General features: G+C 51.4%; 1 protein-coding gene across 1 annotated transcript in view; it reads right to left on the bottom strand.

Moving 5' to 3' along the window:
• Positions 1-217: 217 nt before the first annotated feature.
• Positions 218-11913, bottom strand: part of GCGR (glucagon receptor) — a 109127-nt gene continuing 97431 nt past the window's right edge. Inside the window, exon 14 of the mRNA XM_030205156.1 lies at positions 218-1499. Coding sequence (XP_030061016.1) covers positions 1251-1499 — 249 coding nt within the window. The 3' untranslated portion in view covers positions 218-1250. The remainder of the gene's footprint in view (positions 1500-11913) is intronic.

Raw genomic sequence — 11913 nt, 5'->3', positions numbered from 1 at the left:
CACTATCCGGATAGTGCAGAGGAGGTCTGTGAGGATATTCAGAAACACTATCCAGATAGTACAGAGGGGGTCTATGAGGATATTCAGATACACTATCTGGATAGTGCGGGGGGGGGGGGGGGGGTCTGTAAGGATATTCAGAGTCACTGTCCGGATAGTACAGAGGGGGTCTGTGAGGATATTCAGAGACGCTATCTGGATAGTACAGAGAGGGGTCTGTGAGGATATTCAGAGTCACTGTCCGGATAGTACAGAGGAGGTTTGTGAGGATATTCAGAGTCACTATCCGGGTAGTACAGAGGGGGTCTGTGAGGATATTCAGAAACACTATCCGGATAGTACAGAGGGGGTCTGTGAGGATATTCAGAGAAGCTATCCCGATAGTGCCTCTGAATATCCTGATTAGGAGCCCTTAATCTGATAGCAGGTACTGATTTCTGGATAAGCAGTTTTTAATATTGACCCACAATGTCTTAGAATAGGACATGGAACCCTTTTTGTTATTGAGCTGAATCTTTATAATACATGGCGATGGTCCTTTCCCATTACACTGGTGCTTCAGTGGTGTTATACAGGATCAGAGCAGGGCACTGGGAGATCTCCAGGAAAGGGGAAGGAAGGAAGGGAGTTGTCTCAAGGGAATGCTTTAATATTGACGTCCAGAAAATCCCATCTAAACAAATGCAGACATTGATGGTTACGTCTCCTCAGATATATCAGGTGCTGGAGTTAGAGAAAGTTGTCTTCCTCCCACAACACACTCAGGCACATGCCTGCATCTATGACACACAAAGAGACACGTTTCCACAAATGGAACCAGTACAGCTACACTGACAGCATTACAACAGAAAGGACACGCAAGTACAGATTGGACTTTGATTTTGTTCCAGGTCATTATGATGACCTTAGTTTCCAGTGCAGGAAAGAAGGTACAGTTTCAGTTACCAGGGAGCCTTTCTCCTCCTATTAGCTGGACTGCTTGGCAAAGAGTCCCAAGGTTCACACTCTCCTGGGAGATTCATCCTGCAGTTACACGTCACAACGAATAGATGGGGCCTGGAACTCAGTACTTCTGAATGTGAAAGAGCTGGGAAGGTGTTCACCATCTGACTTTGCCTTTCCCAACAAATCTTACCCTAAGGGAATCCTGGAGGAGCAGCAGAAGGTCACTGCGGTTGACATCCCCCAAACCTCTCCCCCTAAGGAACAGCTGTGCCTTTTCCTCTCGTCCTCTTGCTTTTTCAAACTGTTCATGAGCTGCTTTCAGCAGTCTCCAGAAAGCCATAGCTTTGGGGCTGCTCGCTGAGGGTGAGGTGCTCCGTTGTGTGCTGGAAGACGTGTGCACTGGAGTCCTTGTGTGTCCCATTACTGCTCACCAGCTGATACTGATCAGTCATGCTGTTAATCCCAGTTCTAGTGGTGTACGTGTGTCTGTATGCCTCTTCAATGTCCTTCCCAACCTTCCAGCGTTTCCAGGTCTTCAGCAGCTCAGATTGGACCTGCAGCAGTGACGAGGACAGCAGTGATGAGAAGAGCAGGGCACACACACAACGCAGACATACATGTTCATACTAGTGGCTTGGCCAGACCTGACATTGTGGGTGGGCCCTGAGCTAATATAGCTAACGGCTCCTGGCTAGTTAAAGTGTTTAAGCGCCTAACTACCCTTCCCTACCCCCCCCCCCCATCCATCCCTGTAGCCTGGCATCAGCCCATAGCTATGCCCTTGCTGGGTGGGCCCAGGCCCACCCAATCTCGGTTCAGGCCCACCCAGTCTGACACTAATCAGTGCCTGTCTGCACAGCCACATTCAGTCACGTGCAGTTGTGCAAGGCAGCTTCCATGACGGTCCAGCAGCTCTCCCTGTCTTTACTGGGAGTCCATCGGGAGTCGTGCATCGGGGCGCAGGATGGGGACCTGCTTCAGTGGATGATGCGGGCGGGGTACCTCAGGATCTGCTGCAGACTTCATGTAATGGTGACACCTGCCCAGTGACCCGCCTGCACGGTCTGCTACAGCTGGGGTCTCCCTCCACACCGTCATGTGCATAGCACTTGACCCCCAGAAAACCTGCAGCAATTCTCTGGGTCGAATGCTGTGCTCGTGATGGTATGAGGGAGACACAAGCTATGGCAGACTAGAGCAGGTGGGCCGTGGGGCCACTGGGCAGCTGTCACCATTACATGAAGGTGTTGCGGGGGGGGGGGGGGGTACAAGTAGATGAGCATGGGCAATGCACTCTAAAGTCCCACTATATGCCATAGCCACAGGCACTGGAGAAGGCAGCTTGGTGATCTCGAGCCCTCCTCTCCAGAGTGCACCACCTGCATTCTGACTAAACAGCAATCAAGCCGGGCCTGATCGGGGGCAGCAGCAGACCTCTGTAGGGAAGGAAAAGCTGAAGCCCAGGTAAAAATTGTGTAATGCTGACGGGCTTCTGGGTGGGGCTCTGTAGTGCTAAGGATGTTAAAAATTTTTTTTTATATTTAACGATGCTTCTGGGTGGGGGAGGGGTAGGGAAGGGTAGGGCTGATGCCGGGCTACAGGGATGGATGTGTTTGTGTGTGTGTGGGGGGGGGGGGGGGGGGTTCATGGTCAGTTAAATAGTTTTGAATATTGAGCCTATAGCGCCCCCTCATATTAGCTTTGGGCCCACCCAAAATGTCAGGTCTGGCTACACCACTGCCACCCAGGCCCACCCGTAGCTATGCTCCTGGTTCATACCTGAGCAAAAGAAATCGTGTACCAGAGGTGTGAGCATGTAGCAAAGTGTGGGGGGGGGGGGGGGGGGGGGGATGTTTAGAAAACCTGGGTGGCAGCAAAGTTTTAGAAGCTAGGAAAAACCTGTATTTTCCCTTTTTAAAGCATTTCATGGAATGCGAGAGTTTCTAGAAGGGAGGGAGGGAGCATCTATCTGCCCCTTCATACACATTAGTGTGGCTTCATCTGTGGCCAGGACTTTTGGTAAGGTGGCTGTCTGTGCGCACATTGGGCAATTATGGATCTGGAAAGAGCAGCATTAGAAGTGGGATCTTGCCAGGTACTTGTGACCTGGATTGGCCACTGTTGGAAACAGGACGCTGGGTTTGATGGACCTTTTGTCTGTTCCAGTATGGCAATACTTATGTACTTATGAGTCTGTGGTGAGTTAGGGAGCTGCAAGAGTCTTACCATTGCTGCCGGAGACTGGGGAGAGGTTCAGTGGGACTCAGGACTGTCACTGCTGCGAGGGAACAGTGGTAGGCAGTGGTGTGCTGGAGCCGGCTCGCAAGAGCCAATTGTTAAATTTTTTAGAATCTTGCAAGCCGGTTGTTCTTCAGAGCGAGCCGGCTCTCCTCCCTCCCTCCCCCGAGCTACAGGGTCCCAGGCTCCAAGTCCAGTGTACATACCTGAAGAAGACAACACCCTGATGGTCCAGTGGATTCTTCGGGGCAGGCAGGAAAGATCGTCAGTCTTTCCTGCCCTGCCTGCTGCCGGCGCTGAGCTGAACCTCCCCTGCTGCTGGATTGCTCTTTAAAAATGGCCGCCAAGACTGCTGAAGTCTTGGAGGCCGCCCTTGTTAGGGTTACCATTTTGTGTCCTCTGAAAAAGAGGACACATGTCACGCCCCCTACCCCGCCCCTGCCACGCCTCATGCCACGCCCCCTTCAGGTCGGGTTCCGCCACGCCCCCCCCGTCACATAGTCCCCTCCCCCCCTCACTTACTATCTAGCCCTGGTGGTCTAGTAGCGTCTTCTCTTCGGGCAGGAAAGAGCCCCCTCTTTCCTGCCCGGAGCGCTGCCTGCCCTTGCCTGCTGCATCCTCCTCGGTATGGCTGGGGATTCAAAATGGCCACCGAGAGTTGAAGCGGCCTCGCGAGAGTTCAAATCTCGGCGGCCATTTGAATCCCCAACGAGAAGGATGATAGACAGGGGAGGCAGCGCTCCGGGCAGGAAAGAGGGGGCTCTTTCCTGCCCCGAAGACGTCACTAGACCACCAGGGAACATGGTAAGGAAGGGGAGGGGATGGGAGACCAGGTCACGACCCACGGCGCCGATCGCGCGCCCACCGCACGCACGCGCGCGCCTGCCCGCACCCGCGTTTGTCCAGAAATCCGGACAAACGTGGGCGCGGGCAAAATCCGCCGGACGCCCCGGACATGCCCTCAAAAAGAGGACATGTCCGGGGAAATCCGGACGTATGGTAACCCTAGCCCTTGTAAGTCTCGGCGGCCATTTTGAAGAGCGATGCCTCAGCAGCAGAGTCAGCGCCAGCAGCGGGCAGGAAAGACTGGCGATCTTTCCTGCCTGCCCCGAAGAATCCACTGGACCACCAGGGTGTTGCCTTCTTCAGGTATGTACACTGGACCCTGTAGCTCGGGGGAGGGAGGAAGGAGAGCCGGCTCGCCCTGAAGAACAAGAGCAAGACTTGTTTTCATTTATGGCTGCAGAAGTACAGTGGATAATTGGACAGGCTCAGACTGTTGCAGTCTACACAGGGACCTGTTGAATTACATAGATAATGGGACTTAACTGTTTGATGAAAAGGTTTTTAAAAATATCTGGTGAATGATTGTACCTTCAGTCCAGTTACTACTTTTTTGGAGGGAGGGGGGATGCTTAAGGACATTTATCTGATCCCAGCATTAATTTTTCTATGTTCAAGTCTTGGTTTATGTATGACATGATTTCTTATTTTTGAGTTTTGATATTTAGACATGGAATTCATTTTTTTTTTAATTACTTACTTTACCCTTTTTCTGGTGTTATAATATACCTAAAACCTTTCTATCAAATTGCAAAAGCAATACATGTGAGTTCATGAACCAAATTGGATTTATTTGATTAGAAAACCATCAAACTATCTTCACATGTTATGAGAATCAGGAGCTCAATGGAAGTTTCTATTTATTTACTTATTTATGGCATTTTATCCCACATGCAGAAGGAATGGATCCTCAGAAGCTTAGCTGAAATTGGGGGGAAGAGGGGGTGGTGGTTGGGAGGCGAGGATAGGGGAGGGCAGACTTATACGGTCTGTACCAGAGCCGCTGATGGGAGAGGGGGTGGTGGTTGGGAGGCAAGGATAGGGGAGGGCAGACTTATACGGTCTGTACCAGAGCCGCTGATGGGAGAGGGGGTGGTGGTTGGGAGGCGAGGATAGGGGAGGGCAGACTTATACGGTCTGTACCAGAGCCGCTGATGGGAGAGGGGGTGGTGGTTGGGAGGCGAGGATAGGGGAGGGCAGACTTATACGGTCTGTACCAGAGCCGCTGATGGGGGAGGGGGTGGTGGTTGGGAGGCGAGGATAGGGGAGGGCAGACTTATACGGTCTGTACCAGAGCCGCTGATGGGAGAGGGGGTGGTGGTTGGGAGGCGAGGATAGGGGAGGGCAGACTTATACGGTCTGTACCAGAGCCGCTGATGGGAGAGGGGGTGGTGGTTGGGAGGCGAGGATAGGGGAGGGCAGACTTATACGGTCTGTACCAGAGCCGCTGATGGGAGAGGGGGGGGGTGGTTGGGAGGCGAGGATAGGGGAGGGCAGACTTATACGGTCTGTACCAGAGCCGCTGATGGGAGAGGGGGTGGTGGTTGGGAGGCGAGGATAGGGGAGGGCAGACTTATACGGTCTGTACCAGAGCCGCTGATGGGAGAGGGGGTGGTGGTTGGGAGGCGAGGATAGGGGAGGGCAGACTTATACGGTCTGTACCAGAGCCGCTGATGGGAGAGGGGGTGGTGGTTGGGAGGCGAGGATAGGGGAGGGCAGACTTATACGGTCTGTACCAGAGCCGCTGATGGGACAGGGGGTGGTGGTTGGGAGGCGAGGATAGGGGAGGGCAGACTTATACGGTCTGTACCAGAGCCGCTGATGGGAGAGGGGGTGGTGGTTGGGAGGCGAGGATAGGGGAGGGCAGACTTATACGGTCTGTACCAGAGCCGCTGATGGGAGAGGGGGTGGTGGTTGGGAGGCGAGGATAGGGGAGGGCAGACTTATACGGTCTGTACCAGAGCCGCTGATGGGAGAGGGGGTGGTGGTTGGGAGGCGAGGATAGGGGAGGGCAGACTTATACGGTCTGTACCAGAGCCGCTGATGGGAGAGGGGGTGGTGGTTGGGAGGCGAGGATAGGGGAGGGCAGACTTATACGGTCTGTACCAGAGCCGCTGATGGGAGAGGGGGTGGTGGTTGGGAGGCGAGGATAGGGGAGGGCAGACTTATACGGTCTGTACCAGAGCCGCTGATGGGAGAGGGGGTGGTGGTTGGGAGGCGAGGATAGGGGAGGGCAGACTTATACGGTCTGTACCAGAGCCGCTGATGGGAGAGGGGGTGGTGGTTGGGAGGCGAGGATAGGGGAGGGCAGACTTATACGGTCTGTACCAGAGCCGCTGATGGGAGAGGGGGTGGTGGTTGGGAGGCGAGGATAGGGGAGGGCAGACTTATACGGTCTGTACCAGAGCCGCTGATGGGAGAGGGGGTGGTGGTTGGGAGGCGAGGATAGGGGAGGGCAGACTTATACGGTCTGTACCAGAGCCGCTGATGGGAGAGGGGGTGGTGGTTGGGAGGCGAGGATAGGGGAGGGCAGACTTATACGGTCTGTACCAGAGCCGCTGATGGGAGAGGGGGTGGTGGTTGGGAGGCGAGGATAGGGGAGGGCAGACTTATACGGTCTGTACCAGAGCCGCTGATGGGAGAGGGGGTGGTGGTTGGGAGGCGAGGATAGGGGAGGGCAGACTTATACGGTCTGTAACAGAGCCGGTGATGGGAGGCGGGACTGGTGGTTGGGAGGCGGGAAATACTGCTGGGCAGACTTATATGGTCTGTGTCCTGAAAAGGACAGGTACAAATTCAAGGTAAGGTATACACATATGAGTTTGTCTTGGGCAGACTGGATGGACCATGCAGGTCTTTTTCTGCCGTCATCTACTATGTTACTATGTAATTAGATTGGAACCTGGGAGCATTTAATTTTTTTTCCTGGAGAGAGTAATGCATTGCCCCCCCCCCCCAGGCTATAGTCAGCTCTGCAATTTGGGGGGTGCAGAAATGGATGGTGGGGGGGGGGGGGCGCAGAGGTGGACTGGGGAGAGAGCCTGTTGTTAAAAATTTACCATCACACCACTGGTGGTAGGACTTTAGTGGTTACGCAGACACTGGAGGAGGGGCAGAGGCCAAGAGAAATGGGCCACAGTTTGAGTAGTTTATGTTGTATCAGAACCCACCAAATTAAAAGAAATAGCACTCTAGGTGAGAAATAACAAAAAACGCATCAAACATACATCAGATTCAAAATGGCTCCTTTCACATTATTCTTTATTCAACTTTTTTTTTTTTTTGCTCTTTATGGACAAATGACTTTCTTTTCTACAAGGGAAAGTCAATCATTAGGTGAATTGTTACTGTTTTGGTGCCTATTAATTTGAGTCCTTGAAATTGCTTAGAATATACATGTCTGCTATTGCTTTGTGCCTTCTCCACACCTCACTGTCTCTCCGGGAAAAAACCCTGTCCTGAGCCTTCTTAGGCCCAAATCCCAAAAGGGTTTTCAGCAGTTCGGGGTGTGGAAACGACTTGCTGATCGGGTGCCTGGCACTGTTTCCCCCTTATCCATAGCACAGCAGAGAACACAGCTGAGACCTGCGTGGTTAGCCTGCGTGGCGGCTGCGGGTACAGGCCAAGAGCAGAAACTCAAAGAAGAAATCACATGACGCAGTTGTGATCCCTGAAGGATGAGATGTGATGGTGGCAGAGGTGCAGAATGTCTGCTAGCAAAAGGTGGAAGTAGGGACTCATGGAGAGGCTTCGGCCACTAAGCAGGTGCCCTGACATTCAAATAGGCTCCAGAAATTTATTATTTAGCTTTTGCTCACACCCTTTTTTTTCCAGTAGTTGCCCGGATTTGCCCCCCCCCCCCCCCCCCCGAGCCCTTTTATTTTACTCAATCAGAAATATAACGTGAAGATCAGTGGCTCCCGTCCAAGCCCTCGCTTTCATATGGGATACGTGCCCTAGATCCCGTGCTCTAGCCCTGCCCGTCAGGGAGTTCGAGAAGAGACAGTCAGGGTTTCTCCAGAGACTGGAAAGAAATGAGGATTTTCTCAGAGGTTTGGCTAGAAAACGAAGCAAAGATGGAGGAGCTGAGTCTCACTAACCTGCCCTTTTTCCTGCAGTGTTTCCATTAAACCTTGGCATGGAAATCGTTGCTTATAAATTTAGAGATTTATAAATCACTAGCTCCTGGCATTGGGCCTGCTTCTCTTTAAAAGGAGTAAGCAAAGTTCAGAATACCAAATGTTCTCAAGAGAGATGAATGTGTCTGGGACCCAGTGAGAGCTCAGATCCTCACTGCATGAACAAACTAACAGGATGCAGTAATCAGAGCGGGCAGAGCGGAGATAAGGTCTGTTCTAGGCCACAGTCAGCGATTGTGTATGTATTACTTCTGCATAGCACCTCCCACAAAGCTCATCCACCCACACCCCAAGTTGTTCAACCATAACTCCCTTCCTTCACCTCACACAGCTCCCGAAGTCCCCCTCTGATCCTCCCCCCCAGCAGCTTTTCTCCTCCCTACAATCAATCCCCCCATGCAGTTCCCTGCTTCTCCCCACACTGGTCTCCCCCAATGCTCCACTGCACAATCCCTCCCTGATCACTCTTCCAACTCCCTATTTACTCCTCTCTTCCCTGTGCAAAGGTCCAACTTCTCCAGTGCTCTCCTGCAACTCATCTCCTCCTCCAACATAGCATCTTCCAAAAATCTCTGTGTGGTCTTGGGACTAAGTGATTATTTTTCTTTTTTTGAGGACCAGCGGGATACGCAGTCCTACAAGTGGGTGATCTCATCCGACAGAGCCCAGACCACAACTTTCCAAGGTTTCTAGAGCAGTGCACCGCACACACACGGCACTTCCTGCATCCACATTATTGCACAAGGTCAGTTGAATTCTAGTTTTTCTCTGGAGCCCGTCAGATCCAAGAGTTTCTCTGTGCATTTAAATTTGTTTTACTGAGCGTGGTTTCTTTAGTTTCCTTAATTCACCAGATCAGTGCATTAAGTAGCACTGATCTGTAATTAAAGTCGGAAATTCATTGCCAGAGAATATGGTAAAAGTAGTTAGCTTAGCAGGGTTTAAAAAAAGGTTAGGATAATTTCCTAAAAGAAAAGTTCACATGCCTTTATTAAGGTAGACTTGGCAGTGGGGGACCAGTTTTGGATTGTAATGGGGTTTTTTTGTGGTTGTCTTGTGGAGGGTCAGAAGAACACAGACTCTCTACTGTTCCTTGATCTGTTGATTTCTCTGCTTCTCACATATTGCTTGGTCATGTTTGTTGTATCTTGTTGGAAAACTCAATAAAAATATTGAACATAAGATGGACTTTGGGAAAATCCACTGCTTATTTCTAGGATAAGCAGCATAAAATCTGCATTCCTGTTTTGGTATCTTTCCAACTACTTATGACCTGGATTGGCCACTTTTGAAAACAGGATACTGGGCTTACTGGACCATCAGTCTGTCCCAGTATGGCAACACTTATGTTCTTATGCTATTGATCACAGTTCTAACGCAAGTCATTTTTCCACTGCTATTTTTCTTCCAATGTTGCAGAAGCAGAAGATACCCCACCCTCCAAGAGCAACTTTGGATTTGGATTTAAGGTTTAAGATTTGAACCCTGGTTTCCTGTCCCTCTGCCCTAAACAGTAGGCCACTCCTTCACTCTAAGACTTAAGAACATAACAATGACCTTACTGGGTCAGACCGATGGTCCACCTAGCCCAGTATGGCCAATCTAGGTCACAAGTACCTGGTAGAAACCAAAATACAAGCAACATTTCATGCTACTAATCCCAGGTCAAGCAGTGGCTTCCCCATGTCTGTCTCAATAACAGTCTATGGACTTTTCCTCCAGGAATTTGTCCAAAACTTTTTTTAAACCCAGGTATGCTAACCCCTGTTAAGACATCCTTCGGCAATGAGTTCCACAGCTTAACTACTCATTGAGTGAAAAATATTTCCTCCTATTTGTTTAAAAAAAAATATTTCCATGTAATTTCAAAGAAGTGTAGGCAATGCACCAACATAACGTCAGAAAGTGGAACACAGAAATTATGCCTTGCATGCCCTGGGCCACAATATTTCTAGCTATACCTAAGCCTTTCCACATCTCTCTCACACCTCTCTCCCCTTCTTATCATCCCCCACAACACCGTTTGATTTTTATCAAATTTAATATATCGCTTTTCCCAACAAAATCTATATCTAAGCGGTTTACAAAGCAATCAAAATACACGGATATAAAGGGAAATAACTATGTTAAATGATTAAAACAGCTCATGTCCCTTAGAACACAATATAAAATCAGATTAAACCAAGAAATCCACACCAATCAACAAACATTTCCTAAGGAATTCCTCACCCAGCAACTGAGAACAAAAACCTGTTAACTGAGGTTTAGATTCAGGGTTGGCTCTTGGCTCTTCTCACTCTGGGGACTGTCTGGATGCCTCCTGGTCCATAATCCCACCTGTCACTCCTGCTGCAACTCTTCCTCCTGGGTCCTTCTCCAGCATGTGTCTGCTGCTGCTCCTCCTTACTGTCTCTGTTTGTCTATTGACCCATTTGAAGTTTCCTTTATTATTGCAAACCACTTTGTAATTATTATTATTTATTGCACTTGTATCCCACATTTTCCCACCTATTTGCAGGCTCAATGTGGCTTACAAAGACCTGTTATGGCATCGCCATACCAGTTTAAATAATACAATTGGTGTTACAAAGAAGTCAATGAAGACAAGAGGATTTGGTCAAGCAGTTGTAAAAGATACATTCTGAATAAAGTTGGATAGGTGTTAAGTGTTATAGGCCCTCATGATCAAAAGCCCCGCGCTGTTCCAAACAGCGCCCTAAAAATAGCGCCTGGACAGCGCAGGGCTTTTCTGCATCGATGATCAAAGATAATGCATGCTAATCTAAGCAGCGCTATTATCTTTGATTATCATGTTGAAGTGCGGGAGAATTGCGCCCGAGCATGCGCTCAGCACAATCCTCCCGCACTTGTTTGACAGGTCTGGGCTGTCAAAAGCCCAAACCTGTCAAACAGCCTGGCCCGAGGCCCGAACAATGAGGCCCCCCCCCCCAACCCCCCAGAAAACGTCATGGCCGCCGCCGCCGGCCAAACCCTCTCCCACCCTCCCACCCAGCGATGGGGGGGGGGGGGCTGGAGGATCGGTGGGTCTCCAGCCCCCGAACCCCCAGTAATCGCTGGTCCATCGACGGGGGGGGGGGGGGGGGTGCTGGAGGTCCGGTGGAATCGCTCCCTTACATGGTATGTAGCCCCACCCAGTGCATCCCAGGATGCAGGGGGCAGTGCTGGGCGCCGCCATTTTGGGCTTCGACTGACAGGAAGAGGATGGAGGCAGGCAGGCTGCGTCCCTCCTCCAACACAAGGTAGGGAGGCCGGGAGGGGGCCGGGACGGGGCCGTGGGGGTGTCACGACACCACGGACCACCAGGGAATTTAAGGAGAACGCTGGGGGGAGGATTTGGGGTGGGCTGGAGGTCCACCGGACCTGCAGCCCCCCCCCCCCCCCCCCCGTCGATGGAGCAATGATTTCTGGGGGTTTCGGGGGCTGGAGACCCACCGGACCTGCAGCCCCCCCCACCCACCGTTGATGGATCGACGATTTCTGGGGGTTTCGGGGGCTGGAGACCCACCGGACCTCCAGCCCCCGTTCGCGTTTGCCTTGGGGGGGGGGGGAAGGGGGGCCTGCCAGCATGCAACTGCATGCTGGATAGGGCTCACCATTCCTCCCCAATGATCCGCAAAATCTAACGCCAGCTCGGAGCTGGCGTTGATTTTGCTGCGGCCAGCGACCCAATCTTTGGCGCGCTGGTCGCTGATCATTGGGGATGAATGCGTTAAGCACCAATTAGCAT

This window comes from Microcaecilia unicolor, chromosome 6 (assembly GCF_901765095.1).
Source record: "Microcaecilia unicolor chromosome 6, aMicUni1.1, whole genome shotgun sequence".
Lineage (NCBI taxonomy): Eukaryota > Metazoa > Chordata > Amphibia > Gymnophiona > Siphonopidae > Microcaecilia > Microcaecilia unicolor.
The sequence above is the reverse complement of the archived record's forward strand: the minus strand, read 5'-3'. Positions and strand labels throughout refer to the sequence as shown.